Source organism: Mirounga angustirostris, unplaced genomic scaffold (assembly GCF_029215605.1).
Source record: "Mirounga angustirostris isolate CCGP_5_RB_7025 unplaced genomic scaffold, mMirAng1.0.hap1 SCAF_15, whole genome shotgun sequence".
NCBI classification, from domain to species: domain Eukaryota; kingdom Metazoa; phylum Chordata; class Mammalia; order Carnivora; family Phocidae; genus Mirounga; species Mirounga angustirostris.
In genome coordinates, this window is record NW_026991723.1 from 84,290,459 (window position 1) to 84,307,101 (window position 16,643).

Genomic DNA, 16,643 nt, shown 5'->3' on the forward strand with positions numbered 1-16,643 from the left:
CGGACTGAGCCACACCCAGGCGGCCCTTCCTCTTTTTAAACATACATAATTCTATAACTTAAAAAGTCACTACCTTGAATGATGGAACAAAGTGAAAGCTTAAATTTTCTATTGTAAGAAGAAACATAGCTCTATTTTCTAATTTTTCTGGGATGGACATGTGTTCATTATGTAATAAATAACCCAAAGAAAAGTTAAACCCCATACACACCTTAATGTGAATTATTCAGACCAATAAATCTCTCACAGAAATAACAAAAATAGCAACTATGTAACACTGCCTACATACCAGGGTCTGAGCTAACATCTTCATAACAGCATTCCCTACCTTAGGTTCAACAGCCCCCATGATCAACAGGTGAATTCACAGGCTAAGTTTTAGAATTTAAAAGTTTTGCTTTTAGTTTAATGAAAATCATGAAAACACACACACACACGTATCATAAACATATGATGTATATTTAGAAAAACAAAATTATATACAGTTTATATATACATAATAACTTATATAAGCAACAGATTGATACATAGAGATGTAGGCCACTCCTAGACTTCCACATTCCCCATTCTCTACCCAGCTGGAGGAGCCCTGAATCACTGCGTAGAGGAGAAATACCCAGGAGAGCAACCGGGCCCTCATTAGATGGATCTAAACAAGAAATAAACTTACCAGAATAAGCCAGGGTCAACAAATCTACCCCGTGCCCGTTCACTGATGTGTTGCTGTCTATGGCTACTTTCTTGCTACTACGGCAGAGTTGAGTTCCAGAGATGTGTGGCCCACAAGCCTAAAATATTTACTACTTGGCCCTTTATAGAAGAAGTCTGCCAACTTGCTGGATAAGCTGGTGAGATTTGGGGGTTTTGTGTTCCAGCAGCTAGAGTTATTTAACATCACTAACAGATTCAGTAAAAGCCAAATGACATCACTGCAAGTCACATGCAAAAACAGTTCGTTGAATAGAGAAAAGTGAGGGGAGAAGTGGGCACAAGGCTCTCTCTGTGGAACTCTTGTTTGCTGAACTCTGAAGAATTCATGCTCTGAGTGCCCCAGTCACACTATGCGCAGCTATCGATCAGGCAGAGAGCCCACCTATGTACAGACCAACTGACAACAGCAGAAGGTAGGGTGACCAATTATCCTGGTTCACCAGGGGCTGAGGGGGATACTCCTGGGTATAGGCCTTTGAATTTCAAAACAGGGAAAGTCCTGGGCAAACTGACATAAATCGGTTATCGTTGCAGAAATGTTACTTTTCCAGTAAAGCACATTTAAAATTGGGAGGGAAGGATGCACTATAAATCAACTGGCTCATTAAAATAATGGACTAGTAGTTAAAAATATACTCACTGTTTAAAAGGACAAATATTAATATGGTAGTCAATGTTTCATATGAAAATCAAAAAACTCAAGTTGACAAGTAAAACATTTAACACCCATTAAATTCAACATCAGTGACTTTAATCTCAGCAAAACATCATCTGTTGCGTTTAGGTTGTTAATTTGTATTTTATTAATGTTATAGTTGTATTTGTATTTAATTTGTAATTTTGTTTGGATTGCATAAAGACATGGAATTTATAGCTAGAATTTTTAAGTGTATTTAAGTAACTTTATAATAAAACAAATCTGGGTAAACATTGAGGCTTCAGGAGAATTAATTTTCCTGTAAAAGAGGTCTGTACATTACTTACATTTAAGAACATTCCTCACGACAATTCCATGAGGTAGTTATTATTCCCCTCATTTTACAGATATAGCAGCTGAGACTATGGTCATGTAGCAAGTCGCTAGTGAAACTGAAACTTGAACCCAGGTTAGCCGAAGCTCAAAGTCTGTGCAGCCTCGCTTGGAGTGGGGAAAGATGGTATATGGGAGGTGTGAGGGGTGAGGTGGGTGGTGTGAGGGCCACGGAAAGCCAGAAGGCAAGCTGGGGGCTTCATGGTATTCAAAAAGCAGGAACAAGGAGCTAGGTGGGCTCAGAAAGTGAAGTAGGACAGGAAGTTTGGTCAGGGGCCCTCCAATGCAGCCCAAAGACACCTGAAGATGCATCCATTCCTTCTCTACAAAGCCCTGCTGGCTGCCAAGGATATAGAGATAAATAAGACCATGTGCACCCTCTCTTCAAGGAGTCTATAGTCTTGCTACTATCTCTTAAAGGATGTCTGCCCGTAAGAGGGCTGATTTGAAGTCTACAGATCTCCAATGTCCTGCCAATGTCTACCCCTACCCCTACCCCTACCTCAGCAGAAGTTGTCCCAGTAACTTTTCAGTCCAGTGGAGCAATGTCTACCCACACTCTGCCCCTCTCTGCTAGAAAACAGAAAGGAAGGGAAGAAGAAAAATGCAGAAGCAGCAAAGAGTTCTATTCAGTTCATTCAAGAAATATTTGTGGTGTACCTACCACAGTAATGGAGCTATGCTGGGTATTGTGGGGCATAAATGATCCAGTTCTTGCCCTCAAAGGGTTTCTAGTCGTAACCACAATAACTGCAATAAACACTCAAGACAATGCTTACCTAAGCCAGGCACTGTTCTAAATGCTTTACATAGATCAACTCATTGAATCCTCATCATGGCTCTATAAGGTAGGTATTATTATTATCCTCATTTGACTGGGCCACAAAAAAAGTTAAGCAATTCATCCAAGATTACACACACACACGAGTAAGGGTAAGGTCAGGAATGGCACTCAAGCATTCTGGCTCCAGAGGCCCCCATGCTCTTACTACACTGTAACATATAGTAGTTGAATGATGGCCTTAAGACAGTGGGATTTAATTGAATGATGAGACCACCAGCAGATTCCCCACCACCGTCCCAACCCTCAGCAGGGTGTTGCAAAGAGCATGGACTTTGCAGTCAGGCATGGGGGCAAATCCAGGCCTGAGAGCAATACTTGTCAGCCTCAGTTTTCATGTCTCTAAAATGGTCATAATAAAAACCAGGCTATTTTCAGATTAAATGGAATAACATATACACAACTTTCAATTAGTAAATACTAATTCACTGCTTACTGTCAAAACCTAGCTCCCTCTTCCTGGTTCAGTTCAGTGTCTTCCCAGACACCCCCTGCCCATCCTCCTCTGGGAGAGAGATGCAAGGAAGAAAGGGATTAATGAAGAAAAGGACCAACAGCTTTACTTATTTTGCTGGAACTTCACTCTGAAACTTTGGACACATCCCTGGTGACTCCTGAAGGTCTGCTCTGTCCTGCATTTGCAGGAGAGGCTTTTCTAACTTAGAATATAGACCAGCAAGGTGAACGGAAGGTTGCTGAAGCAAGAAAATACACATGGGGCAAATGGTCAGTAATCTGTACTATTTCATCAGACAACTGGGACAAAGAAGAAACAGAAAATTTATTGACATTTTTTTTTTCCTAAACGCTCACACATAAAGATTTTACTTTACCTTGTGTTCTCAGAAACACTCCAGACATGTTGAATAACCTCTGTTGAACTTTAAAATAGAAAAAGGATTGACTGGGGTGTGTGTGTTTGGGAGTGGAAGTGCAGGGATGGGAGTAATACAGGAAAAAATAAGAGTATTCAGTTCGGGCGCCTGGGTGGCTCAGTTGGTTAAGCGACTGCCTTCGGCTCAGGTCATGATCCTGGAGTCCCTGGATCGAGTCCCGCATCAGGCTCCCTGCTCGGCAGGGAGTCTGCTTCTCCCTCTGACCCTCCCCCCTCTCATGTGCTCTCTCTCTCATTCTGTCAAATAAATAAATAAAATCTTTTAAAAAAAAAAAAGAGTATTCAGTTCAAAGCAGTTGTTGTTACTCTCTGCCTTTCCTCCTCTCTCTCCTCTCATTCTCCAAAAGTTGGGGTTCATATGGAGACCCTGTATAGACTTTAGAGGCTTCTCCCAGGAAGGTTAAGTCCTGCCTACCGCTAGCCCCATTCTGTTGAAAACCAATGATTTAAAAGCTCTTGCTTTAAAAAGGACATTTAGTTCAAAAGAATGTGATGGTCATATGTTAATATTTATGTAGTAAAAATTATGCACTAATGAAAACTCTCTTAATCATTTATAAACAAACAAAAATGCAAGTGGAGACTACTGAAATACCCCTGTATACATCTTTTAAAATAAAAAGAAAAAAAGTCCTAATGATACTTTGTGACGGTAAGACTTTGAAAAGATACTTTTATGAATTCTATTGGTAGCATTGTAAATTGGAACATCTTTCAGAAGGCTACATGTCAATACAAAGTGAAAGTCTAAAGATGGTTCTACTCTGACCAATACTACTACCCAAAGGAAATTGTCCAAAGGAAGTTATTCAGAAGAAATAAAAGGGATATGGATAAGGACTATTATTATAGAATCACTTATTAACCAAAGCAAGAAAACAATCTAAACATCCCATGGTAGGCTTCCAATGCAGCCTGGACCTTTTTCTGTTGTACTGCTCATCACATTTTAATGATGTGACAAACCGTCTCCCTACTAGATAGTAAGCCCCATGAGCACAGGGTTGGTCTAGATTCTTGGCACATTATAAATGTAGATTATAGGAACTAAGAACAGATCAAATATTTGTAATTTTAAGTAAAAATAACACAATATTTACACTAGAATGGGAACTGTAATATATATATATGGAAATGATACAAAAATGAAAATAGTTTTATTAGGAAGGAGGAAACATTGCATAAGTTTTCAATTACTTTCAGTATTCTTCAGTGTCGTTGTTTTAGCCCCTCCAAAACATAAAAAGAGGGAAAATATTTACTGTTACATATACCAAAGAAGACTTCATAGTAGGGATGAAACAGTAAGTACAAAAACTTGGAGTCATTGCCCCCAGCTCCCCCTTCCCCCCAGTATTCAGGTATTCTTTCTTTGTTCAAGGGTAGAAAGACACAAAATACTCCTATATCATAGGTGGCATAATCCTATTTTCAGTAAAAATCTGAAACAAAGGCAATATGTTTTATTATATATATATATTTTTAAAGATTTTTATTATTTATTTGACAGAGAGAGACACAGTGAGAGAGGGAACACAAGCAGGGGGAGTGGGAGAGGGAGAAGCAGGCTTCCCTCGGAGCAGGGAGCCCGATGCAGGGCTCGATCCCAAGACGCCGGGATCATGACCTGAGCCTGAAGGCAGATGCTCAACAACTGAGCCACCCAGGCACCCCTAAAGGCAATATGTTTTAAAGAGACAAGGGAAAAGTCCTCTAAAGCAATCCTTCCTGTGGATAGTGAATTTGCTGGTTACTAACAGCAGGGGGTGCCAAAAGGATCACTATTGTTCCCAGGAGAGGGTCCAGGAGAGGGCCAGTCTCAGTACAGGTTAGCAAAGCTTAAGCTGTGCTTAGAAAACGCCACAGGCTTTCCTCTAACAACTGGGACCTCTGGGTAAAACTCACTCTAGAGACTTGAATAAACAAAAATTATATTTTTATTTTCATTAACTTCTGATATTTAGCATTTCCTTGAACTATAAATGTAGTCAACAAATCACAGTAGTATTAGTAGTACTGGTAACTCTGTCATGAACAGAAAAAACAGATGATACAGCACATTACAGTTGTTGTAGACTTCTCAAATATCATTTATACTCATCACTACTTTGAAGTGAAGCGAGAGACTTCAGGAGTTAGACCTGCTGCTAGATCTTGGTATTTAAAAAGCCATACATACTGGGGCGCCTGGGTGGCTCAGTTGGTTAAGCGACTGCCTTCGGCTCAGGTCATGATCCTGGAGTCTCGGGATCGAGTCCCGTATCGGGCTCTCTGCTCGGCGGGGAGTCTGCTTCTCCCTCTGACCCTCCCCCCTCATGCTCTCTGTCTCTCATTCTCTCTCTCAAATAAATAAATAAAATCTTAAAAAAAAAAAAAAAAAGCCATACATATTACTATACCACAAATTTGTTTAATAATTTCTGAAGTATTTAAATATAATGGAATTCTTTTATATTCTTGTGGATTTTATTTTCTGCATTTACAAACACTTTTTTTCTGGAATGGGCTTATAATTTATAGGTTTTACCAGACTGCCAAAAGCACAGGAAAATTTATCCCTTATCAGTCTAAAGGAAGGCAACTGAGAGGAAAAATGAAATTCGATTTGAACAAAGTTGGAGAAGAAAAGTATTTTAAGTCACAAGACAAAAGTGGCTGCAATGCACATTTTCATATACTTTGGAGTCCATGAAGAGAAAGAGGGAAACCCAGAATTTTTGCTTCAGAGGCTCCAAAGTACCCCACCCAGCATGTCCAAAGGCCTGGTTCACAGATATTATGTTCAGAGATCTACCTAATCCAATTTGTTACTGCAAAGCAGTCTGCATTTAATCTAGGTGCAGAAGCATGAAATATAATGCAAATGGTGTCCCCAACATCTCCCTGGAAGAAGTCACTACAGATGGACATCCAGATACCCAGTATCATTCATATGATGAGCAAAACCAAAAACAAGTCCAAAATCCTAGAAGGCAGAGATGAGATACTGAGATCTGTAAAAGGTCAATACTCACATTCGAACAAAGAGTGACTCTTTGGATGTCAGACCAGGAGATGAATACTTTTCAACCAGGGCCAAGGTACTGAAGCCGAACTTATGAATGGGCTCGTTGGAATCCAGTGGGGGGAAGTCTGTGTCAACCTCCCCATCATCCTCAGCAATATGCAGGCAGTAGGCACTGACATTGTCACTAAAAAGAAAACCAAAAAGGTGAGTGAATACCAAGATGAAGGAGGGATAAGGAGACTAGAGGCTATGGTATACAGCAAGCAAACTGGGACACTGCTGTTTTGTTTTTTTTTTTTACCTGAAAGCCTGGTGATACAGTTAGATTTCCCCCAAATCCTACTTCATTTGATAAAGAGAAAACATGGCAATACAAAGGGGGAGAACAACAATGTGAAATGAGGGCCTTTCCAGTACTCTATTCTTTCAACAAATATTTACTGAGCATCTGTTATAGATAAGATGCAGAACTTAACCCCTTAAATCAAAGATGATATTTAGTATTATCCCTCAAGGAAGCTTACAGTATAGCAAGGGGAAAAAGTAAGTATTACTTTTTAGTTAGCTAAATATAAGTATACATAAAATAAATATCATAAAAGAGACACAAACAAAATATAAAGGAGAAAAAATTATTGGTGCAGGGGAGGAATCAGAGGCCTCTGATTTACGGTCAGGATTAAGAAAATACCTATTGTAGGTTAGGAGAAGTACTCAAGGTAACAAAGACAATCCATACAGTTCTCCTTTCTCTGAAGAGTATCAGACTCACGTGGCAAGATCTGATTCCAAACACCAAGGATACTTAACAGAGTAAAAGCAAATTACCTGAGTTATCCTGATGCGGATAACTGGCCCTCTCAACTACTTCTGGACTTTCCTCACACCCCCGGAACGTCCAGTCTGTACTCCCAGATTCCATCTTAGAGCCAACACACACTTCATTCTCTTTCTTTGGGGGAAGTAAAAAGCCAATTTGCTGAAAAGGGGTAGGAAACTATACCATCATAAAGACAACTTAAAACTTAAAAATCAATTAAAAACACTTTAAGATACCCTGCTCCAAAGATGCATTGTGAAACTGCTAATCTGCTAGCATTCACAGACATGAACCTAACAGTTCACAAGGCAGTAGGGTTCTAAATTGTGCAGCTTAAATTTGGAGTTTTAATTATATGATTGATGCTTAAATTAATTAATTACAAAGTGTATGCTAATTGTTTAATTGGTTGTTTGATCTATATAGATCATTTTTTGAATTAAATGAGTTGATTTACAAAGTTTATTGATTGGATGTGACAATGAATTATTTCACTGACTACCTGATTTGCAATTTTCCCAATTAATTCACAAATCTTTAGCTGCAACTCTGCTTATTGAGAGAGAGCCTACTTCAGGTGATCTATACTCAGTCTGTCATGACTAAGAGATATTTATTATATAAAACAGGTAATAAGGACAGATTAAAATTAATGGGAACTATAAATTTGCTAAATGGATGGTTAACAAGAAAGTAATCTGGCTATGTTTGTCACTATAAATTTCATGTATTTGCAACGCTGTTAAGAAATTTAAAATTCATCTCTGAATGATATGGGAAACTTACGGATCTTTGCAGAGGTTGCTAACTTAAACACCAAACACTTACAGCAGCAGAAGAAAGTCCTTTAGATAAAGAAAATGTCATGGTATGGCAGCTAAGAGCTTTGCGTCCAGAAAGACCTGAGTTAAAACCTAAGCTCCAGTACTCATGCACCATGCGATTTCAGAAAATAAACTTCACCTCCTTGAGTTTGAGTTTCCACTTCTATAAAAAGGGTACAATCATCTAACTCAGAGGTAGTTATGAAGATTAGAGAAGAAGATATATGCAGAGCCTACCATGTAACAGAGGTAAAAAAATAAATGGTATGGTAACTATAATTAAGTCAGATGGAAAATAACTTCTACAGTTACCTCAATCCTTAAAGATGCGTTGTGGATGCATATTACAGCAACAAAACAACAATGAAGCTAAGTGACATATTCTGGAGTTAACATATCGGCAGTGTTCCAGCCTTGGGGCCACTGAGCCTCCAGGGTTTTACGAACAGGGCAGACACTGATGAAGCAAGCAACGGACAGCACAGATTATTTACTGCCGTGTAAATCATCCTGAGGAATGTCTGTGATTCCCCAGCACCACAGAGGTTTCAAGGGCAAATAATAAGCCTATTGATCAAAGCAGAAAGCCAAACATTGGTATCAGAAGAATTCTGCTTTGATTGTCATGGGATGCCCCCATATCCCCTTCAAAACAAACTCAACAACTGTCACAGGCTAAGATCCAAGGGCCAAAAGATTCGCTGCCAAGTGCTACTATTCTCCTCAGTTTTTAAAAACAAAGTGTGAAATTAGTTATTCACTCAAAAAACATTTGCAAAGCACTACCCTGTGCTGTAGCCTGCTCTGAGCACTGGAAACACAGCAAAGAAAAGAATGAATGATTCCCCCTATATTATACAAGATTAATGGAAGTCTTTTCTGGGTCATGAGTAAAATTTAGCAGCAAACAGTACTCCAACCCTTTTGACCCCTTAATAGAACATCTGAGGGGAAAATGACTAAAATTCCATATTCAATGCATGGACATATTGGTTCCTTTGTGCCTTTATAAAGGAATCATTAATAAAAAAAGCTACTATGGTATTTTGACTTCTTTTTTTTTAAACAATACATCTTTTTTAAAAGATTTTATTTATTTATTTGACACAGAGAGAGAGCACGAGCAGGAACACAAGCAGGGGGAGTGGGAGAGGGAGAAGCAGGCTTCCCTCGGAGCAGGGAGCCCGATGCGGGGCTCGATCCCAGGGCTCTGGGATCATGACCTGAGCCGAAGGCAGACGCTTAACGACTGAGCCACCCAGGTGCCCTATGGTATTTTGACTTCTAAAACCTCTTCAGGACTCCAAATTAGTACTAGTACAATAGCCATTAGTATCATTAGCTACATTGAGTGCTATGTGCCAGACACCGTGCAAAATAGTGTGGATGGATATATATAAGCTCAATGAGTCTTCACACCAACTCTGTGAGTTATTTGTTATTATTTCTGTTTTACAAATTAGAAAAGTGAGGCTCAATGAAGTTAAGTGGTTTGCTCAAGATTAAATAGCATGTAAGTGACACACCTGAGATTCAAACCCAGGCAGTTAAGAGCCCTCACCCTTGACCCCCACCTATCCCTCTGCCAATTCCATGGTGTGTCTAGACTTGCCAAGGCCCTTGGGAACCCTTGCTCCTAAGGAAATGCCACATACTTTGAAAAGAAGGAGGAAACCATGACATACTACCTACAAAAAATTAGAAGCTTAGAAAGATTTATTTCAACCTCCTCACCTTTACAGATGGGGAAGAGATGCCTAGAAATGAGGAATAAGATGCCCACGACGACCCAGTTAAAACAGTGGCAAAGCTCGTTCTAGAGAACTCAGGTCTCCTTACTTCCATTCTGTTACTCTTTGATCAAACCAGAAACTGGTGGCATTTTGAAATAGGGAGAGAAAAAGGAGGAAGCTGTGGTCCATGACTCAAGAATACCCCAAATACAGACATCTGGAACTTATAAAACAATGAAAACAGGGGTGCTTCCTCCTTGTGACCTGGTTTGGTAGAATAAAGAGCGGTTTTGCAGTCAGATCTGGTTTTAAAGCTAATTTGACCACTAACCAGCTGTGTGACTAAATCTCTCTGAGCTCCTCCATTTTCTTATCTGTAAAAAGCTTTCCTTGATTTCTCTAGGAGAATCATTTGGATCTCTAGGAGAGAGACTCCAAGTGATTCTCCTCTGTGGTCTTTCAGGACTTGATTAATATTTCCACGTATACTTATCACATGTTTTTCTTATTTATGGTTCTATGTTCTCCTAAAAAGCAAGGATTCTTCTATTGTCTCTGCATCCTCACTGAAGAGTAAAATGGCTGGCATTTAGAAGGTACTTAACAAATATTTGTTGAATGAATGAATATATGAATGTGTAGACTGAATCACTCTACCCATGAAAAAAACATAAAGGGTATTATTAATGATACGTGTGCTAATGAGAAGAGGAGAAGTAATAAGCTTTTCTTTTTCTTTTTCTTGCTTGTCACACTGATATCTGTTAACCAAATGGGGCTTTCTAGGCAATGCACATGTGTCAGAGATTGTAATTCAAGACAAAAGGAGAAAAAGGTCCAGGAAGAGGGGAGGATGAAAGAGGCATTTTTATGGTTCATCAAGATATGAGTACTGGCATCTCACTTATTTTTCTTTCTTTCTTTAAGGGGGGGAGGGGTGGGGGGGGGAGAGAGAAAGAGAATCTTAAGCAGAATCCATGCCTAGTGCAGACCCCAACATGGGGCTTGATCTTAACAACCCTGAGATCATGACCTGAGCTGAAATCAAGAGTTGGATGCTTAACTGACTGAACCACCCAGGCACCACACACCTCATTTTTTACGGAGAAAAAAACACTGAGAAATTATTACAACTATGCAAAAATGTTTAATTATATGCATATAAAACAACTAGAAGGAAAGGTACCAAAAAGTTTACAAAGGTTGTGTTTACATTTAAGCAATGAGCACTTTTTTCCTGTACCTTCCAGATGTCCCATAATGACTAGGTATAACTTTCCTTTTCCTTTATAAAATATTTAACTTATTTTTTGATAAGGGTAAAGCAAGCTTATTAGAAACACGGAACAATTTAGAAATACAGAACAGTACAAGGAAGGTTGGGAAATCTCTCACCCCACTGTAGAATCACCTGTCCTAGAGACTCTCTGCATTGCCTGCCTCATCCACATCCCCTGATTCCTAAGTGGTCATTTTTGTCTATCAAGTCTTGGAATTATGGAGAAAATAACCATACATATCTACTGTATAAGGGTCTTATAAGGATTAAATGATTTAATTGCACAGTACCTGGCATGAAAAAGGATTCTCATTTTGTCAAAATTTCTTCTACCACTTCTATGCTTCTCATTACACAGAAGCAGAATTAACTAACAGAAGCATGGTGGATAGCATGAAATAGAGAACACTAAAAGTTCTGTTTGTGAGTCACTATCAGAGAGACTGAGGAATGATAAAAGACTAATAAACGACTGCCAGTTCATTCTCTATATTTAAGAGTTTGTTTTTTTTTGTCTTTTTTATTCTTTGTTCATTTGTTTCGTTTCTTAAATTCCAGGTATGAGTGAGATCTTAAGGTATTTGTCTTTCTTTGACTTACTTCACTTAGTTATATCCTCTAGATCCATCCATGTTGTTGCAACTGGTGAGATTTCATTCCTTTTTATGGCTGAATAATTTTTCATTGTTTGTGTACAGAGATATAGTTGTATATACAGTGTAAACACACACACACACACATCACATCACATCTTCTTTATCCATTTATCTATTGAAGGATACTTGGGTTGCTTCTGTATCTTGGTTATTGTAAATAATGTTGCAATAAAAACACAGGGGTACATACATCTTTTTGAATTCGTGTTTTCATTTTCTTTGAGTTAATATAACATTGTATATTAATTATGCTGGAATTAAAAATTAAAAAAAAAAAAAGAGTTGTTCCTGAGCCGGGGGTGGGGGGGGAAGACTAATGGAAATAAGTACAGCATAATAGGATCCACAGAAAGAGGTTTAATTCAGGGGCGCCTGGGTGGCTCAGTCATTAAGCGTCTCCCTTCAACTCAGGTCATGATCCCGGCGTCCTGGGATTGAGCCCCGCATCGGGCTCCCTGCTCCATGGGAAGCCTGCTTCTCCCTCTCCCACTCCCCCTGCTTGTGTTCCCTCTCTCGCTGTCTCTCTCTTTGTCAAATAAATAAATAAAACCTTAAAAAAAAAAGAAGAAGAAAGAGGTTTAATTTTAGAAGTGGGTTGGCATGGAAAAAGAAGTCCCTTCCAGGGACAATTATGTTTGTGAGAAGATTGGAAGTTAGAACAATGAATGCGGGCAAAATGGACCTGTTGCCAAAAAGAGATCCTTCTGGAGGACAGAGAGATGGAGATGACACACATACACACTCTGTCACTCTGTCATTAAACATACTCATTAGAGCAACTCTGGAGATTTTATTTTATTTTATTTTAAGATTTTATTTATTTGTCAGAGAGAGAGAGAGAGAGCAAGCACAAGAAGGGAGCAGAGGGAGAAGCAGTCTTTGGTACCTCTCCTCTCCCACACTTCTCATATCTAATTGATCCCTAAGTCCTATGAATTTTACCCCTTAAATACTTCCAGAATCTGTCCTCTTCTCTTAATCTCCACTGTGGCCCTGCCCACCTTAATCTCATCCCACTCTATCTTCTCTTCCCTACTTTGTGTTCCAGCCATACTGGTCTTCATTAGTTCCCTGACCACTACATGCCTCCTCCTGCCACAGCGTCACTGTCGTGCGGTTCCATCTGCCAGGAACCTCCCCCTGCCAAATACTCTGGTATCATTTTCTCAGGGAATTTCTCCCTCACTCGCAAGGCTAGGCTCTCATAAATGGCATTCCTTTCCTTTACATTACTTAGCTCCGTTTTTATGCAAACATTATTTGGCTTAATTATTTGGTTTAATTATTTGAATTATTTGCCCATTTCTCTCACGAGATTGTGGAATTCACGGAAAAAAGACCATGTTTGGCTCCACTCACCATTGTATACCCAGCAAAATGCGTGGTATATAACAAACACTCAATAAATATTTATTGAATGCACGAATGAATACAAATGATAAGTGAAATGAGCCAGTTACAAAGTGCTCTTACACTTGATAATTTCTTCTTCCCCAGCAAACTGTAAATTTTTTGAGTGCAGTGATCACATTTCTCTTGTTCTCCGTTTCATCCTCAATACCTAAGGCCTGGAACTCCATAAATTTTTGCTGAATGAAGGAATAACAAAGAACTGAAGCCTTCACGATTAAGCTGGGTATCAAGAGAAGAGTGTGAAGGGCATTTCCGACTGAGGAAACAGCAAAGGCAGACATGGTATCAGCGTCAAGAAGCTGCCGGTTAAAGAGTGAGATGTGTTAAAGAGCGGACGCATGGGAGCACAGCTGCGGGTCAGAGTGGGAAGGGCCTCTCAGGCCGTATTATCTAGGCAAGTGGTTCGTAATGATGACCCTAAGGAAAATAAATTAGAAGCAGCCACCCAGAAATGGGAGGAGAGCAGACAGAGGTGGTCGTGTAGACAGCGAGAATGGGGAAGTATAAAGACTTCAGATTGCAAAGTTGTCAGAAAACATAATATAAGGTAAAATATTCTTAAATATTTACAAAAGCCCACAAGTGGACCAGTGTATCGTAAGCACAGTACCATTCTTTGAATCATTAAGAAAGGGCTAAATTATACTTCTGTTGCTGAACTACTACCAGTCCTGGTTGTAATGGTAGCTGGCTGTAGTTACGGTATTTAATGGCAACAGAAATAAACACTTACTGAGCACGTGTCATGTATTTTTTTCATTTTATTTTCATAACTACCCTGTTACCCTCATTTTACACAGGAGATAACTAGAGTATTTGGTATTGAAGTAATTCATCCAAGATCACACCAATGGTAAGTGTTAATACCAGAATTCAAACCCAGACTATGGCTTTGGACCCCACACTCTTAACCACTATGCTATACTCTAAGAAGGCAGGGGAAAATATTAACACATTTTAGAAAGCTTCTACGAAAAATTATTAAAATATGGGGCACCTGGGTGGCTCAGTCAGTTAAGCGTCTGACTTTGACTCAGATCATGATCTCGGGGTCCTCGGATCGAGCCCCACGTTGGGCTCCCAGCTCAGCAGGGAGTCTGCTTCTCCCTCTCCCTCTCCCCCCACCCCCCCATTGTGCTTTCTCTCAAATAAATAAAATCTTTTTTAAAAAAGAGAAAAATTATTAAAACAAAGAAAGTGCGACAATGAACCTTGAATGATCTCCAAAAACCAAGTTTCCCAAGGGCTCTAAGAAGCTGTGGGTTATGTCAGAATGAAGCAAATCCAGTGAACTCCACTGCACAGCTACAGCATGTCTTGGTATACTCTACAGCTGAACTTTCCAACATGTAGCTATCAAGCACCTGAAATGTGGCTAGTCTAAATTGGTATGTGCTATATATAGCAAATAAACACTGAATTTTTAAAACTTATGACAAAAAAAGAACATTAAAAGTTTCACTAATTTTATCAATTACATGTTGAGATAGTATTATTTTAGACACAATGGGTTAAATCAAATATAACCCATGAAAATTATAAAAATTATTTAAATTATAATATTAGGGAAATAAATTTCACCCATCTTCTGGGAACTTTTAAAGATTTTATTTATTTATTTGAGAGAGAGAGTGAGAGAGAGAAAGAGCACAAGAGGGGGGAGCGGGAGGGGGAGAAGCAGACTCCCTGCTGAGCAGGGAGCCCGACGCGGGACTCAATCCCGGGACTCCAGGATCATGACCTGAGCCGAAGGCAGTCGCTTAACCAACTGAGCCACCCAGGCACCCATCTTCTGGGAACTTTTAAAAATGTTGTTATCAGAGGGCGCCTGGGTGGCTCAGTCGTTGGGCGTCTGCCTGTGGCTCAGGTCATGATCCCGGGGTCCTGGGATCGAGGCCCGCATCGGGCTCCCTGCTCCACGGGAAGCCTGCTTCTCCCTCTACCACTCCCCCGGCTTGTGTTCCCTCTCTCGCTATCTCTCTCTCTGTCAAATAAATAAATTTAAAAAATTTAAAAAAAATGTTGTTATCAGAAAATTTCAAATTGTAGGGGCAACTGGGTGGCTCAGTTAAGTGTCTGACTTCAGCTGAGGTCATGATCTCAGGGTCCTGGGATCGAGCCCCAAGTCAGGTTCCCTGCTCAGCAGGGACATACAGCTTTCTAGACTACAGCAAAACTCTTCAGGCTTTTAGTAGCTCACTCGTCAGTAGCCTAATAAAGAACAATAGTAAGAGGCCAGTGAAATACGTTGAATGTTTTAGGGACAACTGAAAAGAAGAAGGCAAAGAATAGCCATTTTAGTGTACAACAGAGTCATATATTATGACTAAAGTCTACACAAAAACTTGGACTAGTCGAAATTACCCTTGAAAAATCCCTTAAGTTATCTATGCAGTAGAGTAAATGTGATTGCCTGTAAAGAGCAGTGTATACCTCCCACCTCAAGTTCTTGACAGGATAAAACCTCACTGAATTCTATTTTTCTTCCTTTCACAAATGGGTGTTACTCAAAAGATATTGTTTCACTCTTGAATATGATGAAATATAAATTAAAAAGGAATGTTTAAAATTTTTTATATGTCAAAAATAGATCCACACAAATATTGTCAACTGATATTTGACAAAGGAGCAAAGGCTTCGGGAGCAAAGCAGCAAAAAGAATGGAGAAAGGATAATCTTTTCAAGTGGGTATTCACATGTTAAAAAAAAAAATTAAATCTAGACATAGACCTTACACCTTTAACAAAAATTAACTCAAAATGGATCACAGACCTAACTGTGAAGCATAAAAAAATATATAAAACTTCTAGAAGATAACATACAATAAAATTTAGGTAACCTTGGGTTTGGTGATGATTTTTTAGTACAACACCAAAATACAATCTATGAAAGAAAAAATTGGTAAGTTGGAGTTGATGCTGTTAAGAAAATGAAAAGATAAGCCATAGATGGGGAGAAAATCTTTACAAAACATATCTGGTAGGTATACAAAGAACTCTTAAAAATCAGTAAGAAAAAACCTGATTAAAAAATTGGCCAAAGACCTGAACAGACAGCTCACCAAAGAATACAGATAGGTGACAAATAAGCATATAAAAAGATGCTCAGTATCACTTCATTAAAACAAAAATGAGGGGCGCCTGGGTGGCTCAACTGGTTAAGCGGCTGCCTTCGGCTCAGGTCATGTTCCCAGGGTCCTGGGATTGAGCCCCGCATCAGGCTCCCTTCTCCTCAGGGAGCCTGCTTCTCTCTCTCCCTCTGCCTGCCGCTCCCCCTGCTTGTGCTCTCTCTCTCCCTGTCAAATAAATAAATAAAATCTTTAAAAAAAAAAATGAGATACCACTGCACACCAATTAAAATAGCTAAAATCCAGGGCGCCTGGGTGGCTCAGTCCTTAAGCGTCTGCCTTTGGCTCAGGTCATGATCCCGGGGTC

At 39.5% G+C, this 16,643-nt stretch overlaps 1 protein-coding gene across 11 annotated transcripts in view; it reads right to left on the minus strand.

Moving 5' to 3' along the window:
- The window catches only part of MAPKAP1 (MAPK associated protein 1), a 244,863-nt gene that overhangs the window by 104,738 nt on the left and 123,482 nt on the right, over positions 1 to 16,643 (minus strand). For all 11 annotated transcript variants that reach the window (XM_064579504.1, XM_064579505.1, XM_064579506.1 and 8 more), the window contains one exon: positions 6,492 to 6,668. In XM_064579504.1, the coding sequence (XP_064435574.1) occupies positions 6,492 to 6,668 (177 nt within the window). The remainder of the gene's footprint in view (positions 1 to 6,491; positions 6,669 to 16,643) is intronic.